We start from the raw sequence: 19577 nt of genomic DNA on the forward strand, positions 1-19577 counted from the left end.
AATAATACACACATTTTTGGCTTATAACTTCCTCTTAAGCAGTGTTTTCATTTCGAATACGTGATGTTAGGTTAGCTCAAGTTTGGTTTGGTTAGGTGTAAAAGCACAATGATGTATATAAAAAAATGACGATTTTAAAACAAAAATCTATTTTAATTTAAAACGCACTAATTGATCTGCCTGCATGAAAAAATGCACTCGCAGAATGCATCGGAGCGCGGCTTTCCACAAAGCGCACCCAGCATAGCTTTCCCGCGACACTCGAGCTAATCTACACCTCGTATGCAGCGACAAAAGGGCCAACTACCAGGGTACACTAGTACGTACAGGCAATATAATGTTTGGGTCCTGTTCATACCCCATCGCATGGTTTAGGCGCAATGTGCAGTAATATAGTATAGTGCATGTGAGTGCACCAGTGTGCGTAGCTCGCTCTTTATTGCGGCACAGGACCCAAATCTGCAGCTGACACAGCTTTTTGTTTGTCATTTCATTAATATCTGGAATGCGATTGTGGACGTTGATCTAATTATGAGTGATTTTATTAGTATTGCTTGACGTTTATTTGATATGTCATGGAATCAATATTGAGTCATAAATGAAATAGCAGTATAGATGAAGTACCTTTCTACCAAACTGATCCAGAACCACGCGTACGAAGGTTTTTAACCAAAATTAACCAAACTGTGTACTTAAATATAATAGTTTTTCTATATTCTAAGGTTCACCACTCTACAAGAGAAGAAAATATGAAATAAGACCACTTTACTAAGAGTAGTTTTGAATATTTGCAATTTTTACACAACGTGGTATTAATATTATGTATCAAAAATTATTATGTAACAGTTGTTCACACGTTTTGTGCTCTATTTTGAGATAATTTTTTTATTTAAACAGTTTTAGCATATTAAAGTCACTAGCATTTTACGTATTAATGAGAATAACAAATTCCAAATAATCTGAAAGCACTCGAATTTGGGAAATCCCTCGATAATTACGATAAAATCATTACTGATAGTCAAATTAACTCGATATATTGTAGATAAACTTTCATGTTTTTTTATAACAAGGTTATAAGTCATAAAATAGTATACTTCAAACTCAAATAAAGAGGTGTATATTAAAGTAATGAATGTATTTATTATTTGTTCTTGTGAAACATAACATCAAGGATGTCTTACAATAGAAATGTTTTAAAGCATTCAAATAATATATTTATATTCACGAATTTCATACTTCATATTAAAAATCAACCGGCTTCGGTTGAAAAATAACATTTTGATTATTATAATAGGTACTCAAATAAAACATCAAGAATTTGAAATATTGTAACCCGGCTTCTCTATTTTTAACCCTTTAAACTCTATCTACCCTCCACAAGAACTAGTTGTCAAGGGGTCAAGCTGTATTTGGATTTAATCAAGTTTATTTGAATTTATGTATTCAATGTTTAAGCCAAGCGCCTTCTGAGCCAGTTCTCCATCAAGATGTGGCACAAAAGGTGCATAATTGCCACGTGATTGCATACTGATTGTGAAATAAATTTCAAGTGCGTACGCGTTCCGTAGATCGCTTTATCAGATCGAAAAATAGAATAAAAAAAATATTTTAAACCAAATAATTACTATCGTGATTGCAAATCAAAAAAACTAAAAAAAAACCTCTGTAACGATGAGCATTTTCATATGCACAGCATTTTCTGTAAAGGCAACTATTTTTAATTCAATTTGTTATGTAGATCATAAGATATAAAGCTTTAAAAAATTCTAATTTAATTTTAAAAAAAGTGTATTGATTTTCGTTCGACTCCAGATAGTAAGTTCTAATAACTCCACATAATTTAAATCAGTAATTACCTATTGATATTTTCTTTGTTTTTAAACTCAAAAAAGTTCACTTTTATATGTTCTACCTCACTTTTAAAATGAATTTTACCTTCAGTGCAATCCGTATTCCCCAAATGCATCGGCGAATTTCAATTCCGATATCAAATCGTTCTAAGAAACGAGCCTTAGTTTGCCATTCTGATAAAAACTGATAAGCCACATGCGCCCATGACTAAGTAGGCATACTATTTGTACTAACATCACCATGCGCAATAATAATAATACGAAGTACCTACTTACAAGTGTTTGATATAAAAATCTTCTAAAATAATCGCACAATCCTCCCTAGAAAAATCTCAATCACATCCCATACAAACACTGCCCAAATATTTCACCTAGACTATGTAGTATTTACTTCGCTAGGGTGTTGTGTTTAACCTTGCTGGCGTTTGCGACGTTCTGGGTGCGGCATATGCCGATGACGTCATACACGCAGTAATAATAATGTCTGGATTGATCTTGAGATTAGTGGGTATTAGTCAAGTACCGCCCCGGCTTCCGGTCAACGAGTAGTTAACGGGTTGGTCGACAGATGGCGGCTGGTGTTTTCGACACCAAGTGGTGCCAGATTTGACGGAATTCAAATTTTTGAACCAGCGTTTTGTTGAGACGATAAACATCAAATAGTTTGGGAGTTAGGTAGGTACCTACTTTACCAACGAATATTTAGGTACGTTTTTTTGAAAAACTACAAAAAAAAATCCGATTACCTAACTAATATTATACACAGTAATAATAATATTGCGTCTTTAGGTAATATGTAGGTACCTACCGAAGCACAAACGGGAATCATTATCATTGCCTCACTCAATCAAAACCTAACCTCTAAGATATGTTTCCTAACTTTTCCTAACCTAACCTAACATATTAAAACAAAATATTCCCATACTTATATCGTTTGAATTTCCTTGAGAAATAATTTTTAATAAAGCATTGATCCAATAATACTGATTTAATGCCTCAATAAATGTAAATTCTGTAATTTTGAAACAAGTCTCCAAGCTATAAAATTATAATAATTGCACTGAGACTGATTGCTGGAATAAGTACAATTTAAAAAAAAAATTATTCGTGAATCATGTACACTCGTGGCACAGATACCCGAAGGAGGTCGGCAAGCTTTATCAAAAAGGCCGCCCGTTGCAAATATTTATTCAAAGAACTCAAAGCAATAATACTCTACAGAACTCCCTGCGTATGGACGCGATAACATCTCAGTACGAGTCTTTAATCACAGTCATAACGGCGGTATTACCTACCCTACAAATCTTGATTGTGTAATCACTATTGCTTTGTCCAGTAAAATGATTGTCGGCAAATGAGCCAATAAATATTGGAGTTTTTGGTCATATTGTATCGCTTTAAGTAATGTAACGCTACTAATACAAATATATCGCCATTTTGAGATCGATATGACGGTACATATATTTATGTGAGTACCGTTCAAAGTCTCAACTGCACCTTGTTGGTGAGACTATAATATCTCCATGGGGAAAGGAAATCTATGGAGAAGAAGAAGGTTGAGAAGTAACTTGCTTTTCAGATCTGTCCACCGAGGCGATTCTGAGAGTAACAATTTACAATTCTGGCCATCCACTGACATGTTTATTTTGCACTTTCCCTATGTTTCGCCTCATTCGAAGATTTTTTTTCTGGAAATTTAGTCCATTGAACCTTTCAACGTCGATTAAAGCCATGAAACTAACAAAAATAAAAGCCAAAAATTAAAAAATACGAGCTGGATATGTAAAATCAAATGTTGATAAATTCGCACCAACACAACGTTCAGTAATTTCTTTTTAGAGTTTGAAAGGATGTCAAAGTTGAAGCATTAAAAATCTGTTACGTTATTTCTATATTATGAGAGAGAGAAACTGTCACTTAACATAAATTTAAGCGCATCGATGATAGGCTAGTTGATATCGTAAAAAAGAACATATTCCGCAAGATAGGCGGAGTTGTTTAATCTGTTTAATATCCATTGGTCCCCGGTGGAATTAGCAATTGTGATGACAAAGTGTTTTTCCATCGGTGACACATGTAGCCAGTTGTATCTACGAACAATAATTACAGTGTCCGCATACAAGTGACGAAACGTTCAGAGATTTGAATTGTAAATGTCCCGGATAATGTAATCCTCTGTACCGTGTAATTACGCGACATTTCTTGCGGCTCTGACGTGCGGGCATTAGATAAATAACATATATCGTGGAAAGCCAGGCGAGTGCAGCGCTATCAACTGTGTGCCATTATTCCATTTTCACGTAAAAAGATATGATATCATTTAAACAGAAAGAAAATCTTCTTTTGTCGTACGAGGGAATGGCTGTAGTGGTAATGAACGTTCTGATTTTGATAACCATCACGGCAATGCATTTCATTTTAGACGCTTGATCTGATCTACTTAAAAATGGAGTTCTCCAATGGCTCCAGTTCTTAGATCATCCTTACCTGCTTCAACCTTCTTTGACGTTATCAGTCCAACTTCTTCCTATATATGACTCTGATTTGCTTATAGTTTCAAACCCAATCGGTTATGATTTTCAATGTATTCTCATCTGAAATTATCTCCACATGAGCAGCCTATCGCAATGTAGGGACTTGGATAATCTTAGTTGTTTCATACCTAAAAATATTCTTGAGATCATACTTTATTATATTTCGCAGTGTTTCGTTTATTTTTCAACCAAAGGATAACTTGTTTTTTGGCACTTGAATTGACAACCGTAGTTAAAGCTCCGTAGTAAGCATTAAAAAATAAGAAAGTTAGGCTTATAAATTTGAATGTCAGATGGAGTCAGATGGAATAATGTCTCAAGTAGTATTATAAGATACACAAAGATTTTTTGCGGTGTCTTAACCAGTGTTTTATTCTTTGCAAATAAACAGTTGCGTAGCTTCTTTCGGTATGTACTCTCGGTTCTCACTAACAGCTAAAGAAGCAACATCTACTTTTAGCTAGTAGACGTGTTTTGGTTCCGCTTGCGCTACACAACACAGCGCTCAATAACACCGTTGATAAAGAAAGTGTTTCCACCTGCGCGGACAATACACAATGAAAGACTCATTCAGTAAATCAACATAAAATATTGTCAAAAATGTATCCATATTTTTACCAGACACCATGATTCCGTTGTTCTATCTTCGGGTTTAGTCAGTTCTCACCTCCTCCGGTGAAAATCCGAGACATTTCCCATCGATCGGTTGCCAATGGTTTTCCCGCCGTGGGCAATTTTCCTTATATTACTTTTTTATTACACCCCCCATCCCTCTCCCGCTTCAACCCCTTCGACCAAACCGTGCGGGTTGGAGCGAGACGGATAATCCACCATCCACCACGTACTTTGGTCCTGTGTCTAAGATGAAACCAATGATGGAAAAGGTATTGAATGTGTCACATTTTGCCACAAATGAAATGGGATATAAATATTGGACACAAATTGAAATAGGACACAGATGATATGGGACTGTAACATTGGACACAAATGGAAGTAGGACACAAACGATATGGGACAAAGACATTGGCCACCAATTTAACTAGGACACAAATGATGGCATTAAAACATTGGACACAAATGATGGCATTAAAACATTGGACACAAATGGAAGTAAAATTTGGACACAAAGGACATTGGCCACCAATTGAAGTAGGACACAAATGATGGCAAACATTGGACAGAAATGGAAGTAGGACACAAACGATATGAGACAAAGGACATTGGCCACCAATTGAAGTAGGACACAAATGATATGGCATTAAAACATTGGATACAAATTATATGGGACAAAAACATTGGCCACCAATTGAAGTAGGACACATATGATATGGGACAAATCGAAGTAGGAAACAAATTATACCAACAAAAGCATTGTACATAAACGACGCAACCTACATAATACAATGTCATGGTAACCAATTTTGAGTTATTTTTAGACGAAATACCGACAAATAATCCCATTTTTGCGTTCATTAGTGATATCGTTCTGACTCATTATGTAGTACATAGCTACATACTTTCAATTGAGGCAGTATTAAGTACTCTTGGCTGGGGTGGCACAATCGAATCGTATCGTATCGCTAATCTTCGTCCTACAGTTATAATATCTACGGGTGAAACAGCAAAGAAATACCGTAGATACACGTTGAAGTAATAAGTAATCTATATTGTAATGTGACCATGGGATAAGATATCGCCTTTCCAATAACCGCTCGCGGCTATGAACCCGATTTCAAAAACGAAACCTCACTCTTTTCAGAGCGGAAAAGGCCGGTTGTTTACTGAGAAAATTATCGGGTTATGTTTCTAGATGACAATTAATTAATCTTTTTTTTCAAAGTTCAAAGATTTTTATAAATTTATTGTTCAAGGTAGAAATTGAGAATACTTTTGTTTTTTTCAAAATTTTCATGTTTTATAGGCTTAATTTTTTTTTAGCTTGAATTTAATTAACTTATATACCTAGATCTTTGTATTATACAAGCCATAGAATAAAGAAAAAAGCTGGAGGAGCCTTCTATATAAATTTGCATGGAAACAAATGTGCCACTGACTTAGTACCTTTTAATTCTAGACCATCTTTCACGTGGTCTATCTCTCGTATGTTGCATTTACGCGTGAAGAAAAAGTGCGAGCCGAGCTACGAATCATGGGAAAGGAACGAAGCAGCCGCTAACATATGTATACACAGCAAACCACTAGTCTGAAATTGTATATCGTTATTCCATTCGTAATCATAGTGAAACACAGTTTTGGCCCACAACGTATTTATTCTGTTATTCTTCATTCTTTGATATTTCTTACAAATAAATGTAAATAAATAAGCCACACTTGGTCCCTCCGAGCCGGATAACAAAAATAATACATAAATATGTGATTGAAGCTAGAAGCAAGAGTTATGCGACTTTTCGTTCACCCATATAGTTTTTCTACCCGAATGTCACCAGTACTTATTACTTACAGGTATGCCACAATTTTTTCTTTGCGTACCACAACGTCCAAAGTATCTGAAAATAGTTTTCAAAAAAACTTATAAATTCAAATTTCGTAATTTGTTTTTTTGTAAGGCCCAATTCATAATCGCCTTAGAGTAAACACCGGCTTACGTGACGGCCATTGTACGACCGGCCGCGTCCCTCCACTTGCCCCTCTCCACCCACGCCGGCAATACCACTCCTCGGAACATTTGGACATGTGTTATTGTAATGATAAATATTGTAATTACCTCCGAGGCGAGTGTTACCTGTATCACCTCTCCACTTCCAGCAATAGCTTTATTCTACGCGCCAGGGCTGCCACAATAAAAAATCTCAAATAAATAGTTAAAATTAATCGTTATTACACTTAGACAGCCTTTATTACGCGGTAATGTTCAGCACTTAACCAAACAGCTTTTTAATATTCACATAGCAGTAAAAAAAAATCCACATTGTGTATTGCTAGTTTTTCAAATGTTATGTAAGAAAGAATGTTTGGAAGCTGAGAAATAATGATTTTAATAATTACTTTTGGCTTTTTATTTTTGAGAAATATCTTAATCTTAATAAGTTATTTATTTTATTATTCTACGATGTAGATTTAAAATACCTAAACTTATGTTCGACAAATCCAAATTCTTTAATTAATTTAAAATGCACATCTAATTATTAGGATATACGTTCGAAAAATCATATCATTTTGACCATTGATTATTTAATTTTCAGCAAAACAACATTGAAACAATAGAATAGATTTAATATCTCGGAAATCTTTAACCTTTTTCAATCCCATTGATAGTAGACTCACTCTGGAAAATTAAATTAGCTTTTAAAATATCGTAAATCTTTTTTTTTTAATAACTTTTTTAGTTCTTGACAACAATAATCTCCCATCCCTATTTGTTGTTATTCGCTTTGTCTCGTGCCATACCAGATACCAGCATTATTCAAATTTAGAATACCGCTCATAATGATTGATAATTTATTAATATATTCAATTTTTTTTTGGACAACGGTAAGAAATAAATCAGTTTTGGCGACCCTATCGGCCATTATTATTCGTGTAGGTTTTTATGGGGTTATTGTTGCAAAATGTCGACAGGCAGGCATATCATTATCTGTACGTAGACCGGGGACAATTGTTTGCCTCGCCCGTGGTCTTATCTTCAGACGTATGGCTTTTTTGCCACTCAATTTCTTAATGTCAAATACGTTATTATATGTTTTCCTTTTATTCAAATGTGTATTTACGACACCACAGGGGTCATTTTTTCACAATAGCGATAATATTTTTAATAATATTTTAAAAATATGGTAAACCGGCGATTGCAATGTGTACCTTGTCCAAATAAAAAAATCTTCAAAGATCAATTCCAATTTTTCATTATTAATATTTGGATTCTATTCATTCATTAGGATAATGTGAAATTTTCTAAATGGATTCTACAAACGTAATAAAACTGTTCTAAGAAATTTCCACAATATTTAAAAACCGAGTATTCACGACGTATAATATAACATTAAGGCGATGCCATACGTAGTAAAGCAAAATCATGTGCTGTTGGTTTGAAAATTTGGTCGCCTAGAAATGTTTCAGATGCTTTAATTAAATACTGCGAGTAGAATACATCTTGGACTTTGAAATTAACGAGTATTTTTTAGATAAGTCTTTTTATAAGCCCAGAAAAAATAATGTACAAGGCCTATGAAAACTTTTTTTTTTTTTTTTTTTCTTTATTCATGAAATATTAATGTGTACAGTTTTTACATGCTTTTCGACTACCACACTAGACACACGCCCGTATTATGGTAGTCGAAATTTATATACATAGGTTTATATAATTATATAAATGTAATATTTGATAACTTGTTAATCTAAGTATTTTTTTTCTTACATGCAATGTATGTGTATAATAGGTGACACTTTTACTGGTTCCCAGTTCAGTAGATTGCTCAAGTGTACATCAACCGTATTTTAAACTGTTGATATTAATGAGATAAAATGAACACAATCAGCAAATAAATAGGTTACTTTACTTGTTAAAATAATGAAAATAAAGTAGAAATTATGAAAATGAACTTGTTGAAATAATGAAAATAAAGATTAATTAATTAATTATTAAACTTTTTTCTTTACAGAATTGAATGAAAAACAAAAATGACTAATAAAGAAAATGAGCTTAATTTAATGATGGCAGGCATTCCTTGAAAAAGTTCCTTCCCTTTATAAATAACCAATTTTGAACACTTATGACATACAACTGGTTTAAGGTTCAAAATCTCCTCCTTACGGACCCATTTTCGGTTATGATTTTATTGTATTATGTGGAAAATTAAGTTATTTATAAAATGATCAAAAAAAAAAATTTATACCTGAACATCCACAAAATAAAATAAAATGCACTTTTTGGCCATGTTTTTTTCTTGCATAAATCAAAACAGGCGGATTGTGTTAAATTGGAATTTAAACCTTATCGCCATTTACGTAAGGGTTGTTATTGATAGTGGCTAAATTTAATATATTACACGACGTAGTGCATCGCCTTAACTTTAAAACTCTACGCTTCTTTTAATTACCGTGTTATATTTGTTATCTGATATTCGTTAATTAAAATTGCACGACTATTTCATAATTATTTAAGTTCTTCCACACGTATTTTTTACGACTTAACTATTGTCCTAACGTCGAATTCTCCCATAATGTCCACGTTTTCGTTGATTAGATATTTCATTTTTCATGTTAACTACAATACATGGCTATTGTTTACGCTGTATGTTTGAGAAATGTTGCGTTAAAGACGCTGCTGACAGCTAGAAAAACATTTAAGCCTTTAACGTATCGCTTTTCAAAAACCATAAATCCATTGTTTCATAGAATTGTAACAATTAATAAGATTTCAAAGTTAAAATTCAAGTTCTGTGGGTCTTATTTAAGTTCGTTTACTACTCAAGTATTGTGAAATAACCCACAAATGGTGAAATAATCACAGAACTTTCATATAACTTGAATTTTAACTTTGAAACTTAATGAATTATTCAAGTTCTATAAAACAACCCGTCGTAAGAGTTACGTGCGACTTACACTCGTTATAATACATAAATGTAACCACAGACTACAAAAGTATTGGATGTAAATTAATCACAGTAAAAAAAGAAGATATTATTCGAGAATTTTAGATTGTGGGCGTTTAAGTAATTCGGTAGCATAGCCTGGTAAATAAACCGTTTCCTGTAAATAGTCCAGTCGTACTCAACAATGCCACCTGTATAAGCCACTGTTTGCACGCTATTAATAATGGACTAACAAGCAAAGCACCACCAGCGAATAAAAGATTGTGGAAAAGACAAGTCAACAGAATAAGACTAGCATTTGCTTAGCAAGCTCCGAACAAACATGTCCGTCTTGGCGACTGGGCAAACAATATCGTCGAGGGTAAATATAAATATGTGGATCTTTTCTTCACACAATACGGCTGACAATACAAGCAGCGCCTGATGATGTACTAGATCCGTCTATTCCGGCTGTCTCTCTAAATTATATGGAGAAACATACAATGCACTCGGACCGCGCTACGCACCTGTAGATATAATATTGTGTTTGTTGAACGCCACACAAAGGACACTGTAATTTTCTACGCGTTTTTAAGATAATAACTAACTTGATGTGGTTTGGAAAACAAAAAAAAAGATTTTTACTTGGTTTTTACCACGCAGGGGCAAAGAGCCTGAATCGTTGCTGACAAGAGATCAGTTTAAAATCAGAGTAGCCCTAATGATAACCAGATTATTTCAGGGCTCCAATCTTCAATTAAGATTCAAACATGCAAAATTATTATGTCGTTTGGTTTTTAACGATTTTTTGCATACACTTCATAAAACTTCCCTGGTTTTGGACACTGAATGCAGTTCGCATCGTTGGTACATGACACATATAGGTTATCTCTGTATTTAACCTGTTATTTCGTACCCTTTTCATCTGTGGCAGTTATTTTGTTAGCTCAGTTTTTTTTTCCTTTATTAACGTTTTGCCATCTTTTGTTGTTTTAGCGGACGCAGACAGCGCAGAAGGAGACGCTACGCAGGACCTGTTAACATGCGGTGGCTGCCAGAAGGCTTTTGCCCTGGCCGACATCGTGAGATTCATCCAACACAAGGTGCTGGCGTGCAACAAGGAGAACTTCTCGCAATGCTTTCCCCAAGGTAAGAGAAATATACTAAGACATTGGCCAAAATTTCCATAATATAGTTTGAAATGTTGTGATTATTATTAAAACAAAAATACAAAGTTAGGCAAATTAAAAGAAAAGCACTAGCATACTTGTTAAAATCTAATGCATAATCTGATACACAAGATGAAAAGGCTAATACCAATAAGAATGACAAAACTAAAGAGGATAACAATAAACAGATGCCATGATAAATTTTAGGATCATAATTCCAACATAGTCAATATCAGCAAAAGTTTTTCAAAGAGTTAATGAACATTTATCACATTCACAGTGTTTTTGCAGAAGCTAACTATGCCAATATTACAATTGAAATTAAAAATTAAAGCCCTTTTTCTTACCACCACTTCACTATAGGCTTAGAATCTTGTACTTATAAGTATGTAAGTTGATGTAATGATACGTATACATTTGCAACCTTAAACGCGAACGGAGCCACGAATTACGGGAAAGGACCGAAGCAACTACAAGCGGCGTTTCGCGCAATTTGCGGTTGCTTCGTTCTTTTGCCATAAGTTGAGGTTCAGTCCGGCAGTTCGGCTCGCGTATGTATACGTACCATAAGCGAGCTAATATGAAAATGATCATTAATACGTCTCCTTAAAGCTTTGACTCGTTTTCCATTCGAACATTCGAATACACTATCTTAATTATTTGTATTCATATACTCGTATTTGTCCATTTAGACTACCTAGCTTAGCAATTCTTCAGTCCTTACAATATTCCGCAACATTTGAAGCAGTGTTGCACTTTCTCTCTTACATGGTCATAGGATCTATCACTTTTGGTCCAACAGTTTTTCCATTTAGTATACCTTGTTAACTTTTTTGAAACCTTGAAATGTTCTGCAGATTTTGATGCTGTGAAGAACTTAATATAAATTATTAAATATTATTTATATCCAGGTACCAATGCTGACCGCGATAGCGACGATGGCGGCCGCCCACTGGGCGTGGCCAACGCTCGCCGGCAGTCCATCTCGGCGCCCATGGGCGGCGGAGCCCGCTCCAGCAAGAACCAGACGCGCGTGCACACGCCCCCGCCCGCTTCCCCCTCACTTCCCGCGCCGCATCACCTGCAGCAGGATGGAGCCGCGTCCAGCACGCCCAAGAGGCTGCATGATGGTAAGGATTCATTCAAACTAATTTTGAGGATATGGTCTTCCCACTGAGAGCCCCGTCGTAACCTCTTTCGATAATATTACAAATTATTCATGATATATAACTACTCGAGTGATTTTTGGCATATTATGCCAGGTTTGCAAAACGTTTTGAGCAATCGCTTGCCATAATGTGCCAAATTTATACAACCAAAAATTATGGATTAAGCGATGAAATCTTGGTGGATTCATTTGCTTTAAACCACAGTAAGCAGTTTCATAATGTTTCTATATTAATATTTCAAGGAATGGCATTAATCAAGTAATATAATAAATATATGTATATGACAACAATCGCTCGAGTAGATAAGGCCTGTGTGCTTAGATCTACTCATCAATCTCTCTAAATCTGATCAAATAGTCCTCTATTACATTATTTTCGCAATAGTGTACATTTTTCGATCTTCTGGTTACATCAATTTGATTGAATGATTACCAATCTTAAAAAATGTTAATATCTATATGCATAGTTAGGTATTAATTACAGTTTTTTTCATAAAGCCTCGTTCACTCATAAAATGTTCTTAAGATTTTTTTATTTCACAAAAATGGCACCACACAGTTATGAAGATAACTGTATGTATCATAATATTTGTGGATTTTGAGCTTTGGTTGTTCAGAACATTGAACCCTTCCCGTAAAGGCTTGTTATATTACGTGTGCTATTTTGTCAAGAAGATTTCCGTTATTGTGTTGTCTTCGACAAGTGACAACATAACTCCAAGGCTAAATTATTACATCGTTAATGTATTCAAGCACACACTCGTTTAGTTTACTGTTAATCACTAATTATTGACGCGCGGCTATTTATTTTGCAACAGAATGATCGCCCAAATAACAAAAGGACAGACAGGAAATTAAACACGAAATGCAAATGTTGAGTAAAACGGTCACAACCTCTATTTCACAAAACACCTGAGTCAATAAATGTACACATGTTGACCAGTGTCATTCCTAAACTGATACACTCAACGTTTTATCACTCAGATAATGAGATGTTAATTCAACAAACTAGGAGCTGGTAATACCAATCATTCGAGAGAATTTTACAAAACTACTACGAACACGAAATCTCTATGCTGAAGTGGCAAAATTTAAGATCGGTAAACACTGGCCTAAAATTCTTCATTCACTGAATGCAGCTATTTTCATCACTCTACGTCATGTCTATCAAAAACTATGCGAATAAATTCGAAAAATAAGTACAAGTTTTTCGATGCTACAATATTTTAGCTTCTGTTTTGTGCTAGAACCCTGGTAGGTCGTGAATGACATTTATTAACACTTCCTTAATTGTTGTATTAACTACCAATACTTTTTTAGTTCTGTTTTAACCATACCTAACCACATTTTAAGTCAAATTATTAACATCTCTTATTTAGTTTTTCTAATCGGGTATTTTTGTTTGCCCCCAGATGGTGACTCTAACACCCCCAAGAGGAGAGCCTCCAGCTCACCCATAGCCTCCAGTTCCCTTGAGGAAGACATAAAGCCACAGATCAAACAGGAGCATCCCATGGATACCAGCTCTTCTCCTGAAGACGGCCAAAGAAAGGGAAGGGCGGAAGTGGCTGATGCGGAATCCAACACCATGCATAGTGGTCAGTAATTTCTCATATTTAATTTTTTCAAATTGCTGCTCTTGGTATTCGTTTTTTCAAGAAATAAGAGTTTTGAACATAACCTACACATTGGCTAGACGATATTGTATTTACAGCGTCCATCTTTTCTGTTTCTAATAATTTATATTTAGGTCACCTTTTTTTGAGCTTTCAGTATAATTACACCTATTTTTACTAATTTGACCAAAATGACCAAAAAATGATCACTTTTATCAGTTTTATCGTAAATTTCCAGGATAATTAAAACTTTTTAGGTCAATTTAATTTGTCATATTTATGACATATAAGATTATTTATACGATTGTTTTTCTAATTTTTAAAAATGTTAGGTTAATTTAGTGATTTTTATACGCTTTTTTACTGTTATTTTTTTTTAAACTTCTCGAAAATTTTATAATTCAATAAAAGAATAAATTTAAAATAGTCTTTTAGTATGACAAAGACTAGACGGTGTATGAACAATTGGTCTCTTTACTTACCACAAGATTAAACACTGATGCAATTACAGATAGAATTTCTCATTGAAATTATTTAGTATCGTCTTATCTTAGAGTGATTGTTTTACTTAAAAGGAAAATGAGTGGCCTGTGTCAATTTCTTTACTATGTAAACCCACTATTCCGGAAAATTGTATTTATGTTACAGTAATCAGAAAAAGATTAAACATAACGAATTTGCAGAAAAACACTCATAATACCATAAAAGTACCTGCCGAAAAATATTATACGGAAATGTTTCTATTTTAAGAATTGAAGCACGTTAGTACAAATATATATATATATATATATACCCTTTTTGTGAAATTAATATTAATATAGCTTTGTAGGAATCCCGTAGTCTTATTTTTTTTTGAAAAAAATTTTTTTCAACAAAAGTGCTTTTGTTTTATAAGAGGCTTTATTTCTACCCCAGAACACCTCGCGGTCCCCACCCTTTGCCGTGTTGATACGCGAGTGACAGTGATATCTAATTTTGAACCCTTTCGGTCGCCCGTTTGGCCCCGTACATTATCTTATTGTGACGTCACTCACAGCTTTCGTTTGTTTCACTGACGGTATTGGGTGAGAAAAAAAAACTGCCCCAAAATCAAAAAAAAATTATCTTAGGTTGGGAGGTACCTAAAAATAGAACAATTTTAAATTATGACTATGCTATTGCCATTCAAGTACTGCGATATACCAATAATTTCTGGTAATTCTTGATATGATCGATATAAACGCAAATTTTAAATTTTACTTCATCCTGTGCACATACGTTTTTCACTATTAATTCTCTTAATAACATCATTTATCGTTAAAACCATGCATTCTAAATTTCTTCTGACAAAAACATCCTTCCCTTGAATACTTTACTTTTTTAAGGTATAAAAAAAATATTTTTTCGAAAAGCTCCGAAAATTATAAAAAAAACTTCTGGTAATCTTCTTCTTCTTTTTGAATGCTTATAACGGAGCCTTAACAAAAAAGACATAAAGCTTCAATATCAATTAGCCAAAAGTCCGCAAGAAACATTTTTTTTAAATATTACTTTGATAGTGACACAACCTGAATAAGTTCAATTAATAACAAATCAATTATTTTTTAATTAATTATATTTTATCAATAATACTGCATTTTTTATTAGACACCCTTTGTTAAAGGCCTTGCGTCTATTGGTGGTCCGGACGGGCCACGTCATGAAAGGCAAAAATAATAATTCATCCTTTTTCTTTGGCCCGTATGTCATATTCTCTTTCACAATATTATTTCCAGCGCTTTTCTGTGGAGATAAGGAGCCCATACATTCCTCTTCGCGTTTCTGCGATCCTGGTATATTCCTTTTTATATCCATGTGGCTTAGCAGAAAAATCAAGCGTGTTTGGACACCAATAGATTGGTCTATCATAAAACATATTTTATTAATCGGCATCGTCTTGAAAGATGTAAAATAACGAACAATCAACCACGTAAATTATAATCATTAAATATGTATACATGGATTATATAAAACAATTTAGAATATCTGATGATATCAACGAATTCTTAAAAATAACCGATTGGACACGGTATTATATCAGGTTAAGTTTGTTATACTTTCCATTTTCGTTTTTTTTAATGGATGATTTTTTTTTGGCTGTAATAAAACTTGTGACCTGGTTATTTTAAATCTTCAATGAGTACGGATAAATATATTTGGTTTAAATACGTTTTATGGTAATTTATCATCTCTGCCTTCATAGACAAATTAAATAATCCTTAAATAAAACACCACATGTTTAAAAATTACACGGTTTTCGGAAACTAGTGGTACAAGCGGGAAATTGATGAATCTACGTCACATACAGAACCTTTTTTTTTATCTGAGCAAAGCATAGCTCAAGTTACTCCACAAAATCAACTCCAAATGTGATTTAGATTCACAATTTCCCCGCTCGTACCACTAGCTGCCAAACGCCATGTAAGTACATGACTGTAATCACAATAATATGATGTTTTTTTATTCCATACAAATCCAAAACATGAACAATGGTTTTGAAAATACAGAAACATGAAACGAGGGAATGTGTTGTTTTTGTACCCCCGTCAGACTATATGGTGGCGCATTGTCAAAATGTCAAAAGAGACGAAGCAACGGTCGCTGCGGCGGGGGAAGAATGAACTTATAATTAACCGGTATCCAAAGGGAAAAAACGAATTGTTCCTGATTCGGGTCACGCAGGGATGATTTTGAATTGAACGATACGATAAGTGGACTGCGCGGTGGTTTTTTTTAACAGGGTATCGTTATGGACACTAAAATTTTGTCAATGTGACTTTGATAGGGGGCAGTTAAATTAATTGAATCCTGGGATATGAAGATATTGTTTAATATATATAAAGATTCCGTTTTAAGCCTAGTTAGTATGCGATCAATTTATTTATTTGTAAGAAACAAAAAGCTTTTACAAAACAATATTAAAATAAATTAAAACAGGGTAAAGCCAAAAATGTCGGTTAGAGATAGGAGTTGTATTTTGTAACTTATTATTTTTATTTTTTTATTTTTTTTATGGTAAATAAGTACATTTTTGTTTATTTGTTACAATATAAGATAAAATATTTCAGGACCCCTCTTCCATAGAAGCATTAGCTTGTGGCTGGAAGAGGAGTGTACATTGTTTTATTACAATAAGTAAGTAATTAAAAATAAAATGATTTTAAACTTATTTAAATGAAGTGAGTTATTTTTCATGAAGTGAGTTATTCTTAAGATCAATTCAATTGGAAACATTTTTATTTTTTGTTATAAAACTGGTGAGAACATAACTAACTAACTAACCATTACGCCGTTTAGCCGCAGGGGTAGACAGAGAGGACGGACCGCCAAACAACTCGGTCTTGGCACACACTTCTTGCCTCATTCACATTCATACATCGTCGCATACATACTTTTGACATGGCCTGACTCAAGTATCTGATTCACTTGATAGTGCCATGTCTTTCTTGGGCGTCCCCGACTTCTGCTACTATTCGATCTGCGTCATATATTCTCGGAAAAATAATGTTTTATAATATACGATGCTCTCGTATGTTTGTGATTTCGTCTAAGTTGGGATAACCAAGACCTTTGGTGTTCCAATAGGTCATCCCAAGTGGTGCGCTACGTTTGGTAACTTAGCAGGGGTGCCCGCGTTCATTGGGTGAGGTTTGTCTGGTTTTGGCGGCGGGTGTGTCTGCCACCTGCTGTGTGGCAAGCCGGATCTAGAGAGACTGGTTGAGAGAGACCTTTTGACCTCTCCAGCAGGGCCTTGCACCGCAGTAGGAGGGATGGATTCATACGTCCATCAGTCCTTACTAACCCCAAATTATTACCTATTACTTGTCTCTTTCCTTAACATAACCTCCACATAGTATTCCTTAAGAAGACATATCCTCCATCTTCCTGTGTGGGCTTTTGAGTATATTATTATTACCTATAATTTGTTCATGTCGATTAATTATCAACGTCTTTCGATTAATCGCTGTCACCTAGTTTTCAAGCTTAGGTTAGGTTATAAAATATAATTTAATTTTAATTTTTATACATTGCGGATTCAAAAATAAAATGTGGTGACCATTGTTTATGGAGTGAATATATTATTTATTGATCTCAACGGAACAGGGTAAAGTGACACCGCATCGTATCTGTGAAAGGATTGAAAATAAGAAAGCTGAAAAAATCATAAAGGAGGGTTTACACACGACCGTCTGTGTAAAGGTGGGGTCAGCCGTATGAATGGGCTTATGCAAAACAGACAACCCAGCCACGTGTACATGGGGCATGGTTCATTTTAGGGCTGCCAAAAATATTATATTTTTTAAATTAATATAATTAATTTATTTGGTCTTTGTTCCGTGACAACGTAGGACAGTGGCAATTATATATAGTATTAAAAGTGATGACAAAAAAACTGGCTCATAAACCTTATAATAATATTAATATGTGGATGATTTGTAGAGCGCAGTTTTTGTACTAAATCACCTCAAGGGCGCTGTAAAAATATATAATACATTTCTACAATAATCTATGTTATTACTAACTATATATGGAGATAATATACAGTACAATACTTACCTGGTAGGTCACTTGAGATTAACACTTAATTAACATTAACTAATTGTTTGTCAGCGTATATTTAGATACAAGATTTCGGACATAATTGGATATAGCTGGACTTTCCTAACGTAGCGTATTTTTTCATCACTTTTTATGACTTTATATCACTTTATCCCTAAAGATTTCAAAAGTGTATTGAATTGATTCTGTTATGAGTTGTACGGTTACACAATTTACTAACAAATTACATCCGATCTCGACGCTGCGTATTTCAAAATTATAATATTTTATTACCTTATTAATTTATAAATTAATCAACAGTACTCAAATAAAAACATTAAAATGATATCCTTATCGTGGAAAAAGCGTCCAGTGAGATCCGTTTGGCGCTATACGTTATCTATTGTAATTTAAAAATAAAATTTATTTTTTAATTATTATCCAAAAACTCACTTACAGATAAGAATTCTTTTGACTTTTGATCTCCCTGCAAGTCGCCCACCGCTTTCTATTGTACTTTGAATTTTTCACGGGTGGAAAAAAATTCAGATAAACCCCCGTCCAGTGACCGAACATCCCCATTCCCACCGCCATCCCCTCTGGGAGGCCCTTGAGTATGTCGATTGGAATGGGTGAACCGCGAAATATATCATGATAATCTGGACTGACCATGAATAACAAGTGACAATGTGAATGTGATAAAAGACTACGGTTTTGATAGCCATAAAGCCGTATAACGCATTCAAAGATTATGATATTATAAAGCTTAAACATAAGTTGCTTTAAGACTATTTTAGCATTCATTAAGCAAACATTTTTTTCTGTTAATTGGAAAGGGATAGATAATGTTGAATCCTACATACGTACTAACTACAAGTGTGATTAATTTCTCTTAGGTCAATTGAAATTATTTTAATGACTGTTTTTGCAGATCATCAATGGTAAAACGATGATTTATGAATTGTTTTTATACCAATTTTTCATACTATTCTACATTCTTGTAGAGTCAAAAACATACACATCAATTGCTTTTTAATTAGAATTATCTGAAATATCTCTTAAAACACAACGCGTTGAACTTTTTTTGAGGTACTTTAAAATAAACGAAAGCTGGTTTTTTCTTGAGAAAGTTAAGATTTCACAGAATTTGATATA

At 34.0% G+C, this 19577-nt stretch overlaps 1 protein-coding gene across 1 annotated transcript in view; it reads left to right on the forward strand.

Moving 5' to 3' along the window:
• Positions 1–19577, forward strand: part of Cph (BCL11 transcription factor chronophage) — a 95061-nt gene that overhangs the window by 63072 nt on the left and 12412 nt on the right. Inside the window, exons 2-4 of the mRNA XM_089642446.1 lie at positions 10909–11061; positions 11993–12211; positions 13662–13847. Of these exons, the coding sequence (XP_089498572.1) occupies positions 10909–11061; positions 11993–12211; positions 13662–13847 (558 nt within the window). The remainder of the gene's footprint in view (positions 1–10908; positions 11062–11992; positions 12212–13661; positions 13848–19577) is intronic.

Source organism: Hesperophylax consimilis, chromosome 18 (assembly GCF_061612785.1).
Source record: "Hesperophylax consimilis isolate HC1 chromosome 18, BYU_Hcon_1.0, whole genome shotgun sequence".
NCBI lineage: Eukaryota > Metazoa > Arthropoda > Insecta > Trichoptera > Limnephilidae > Hesperophylax > Hesperophylax consimilis.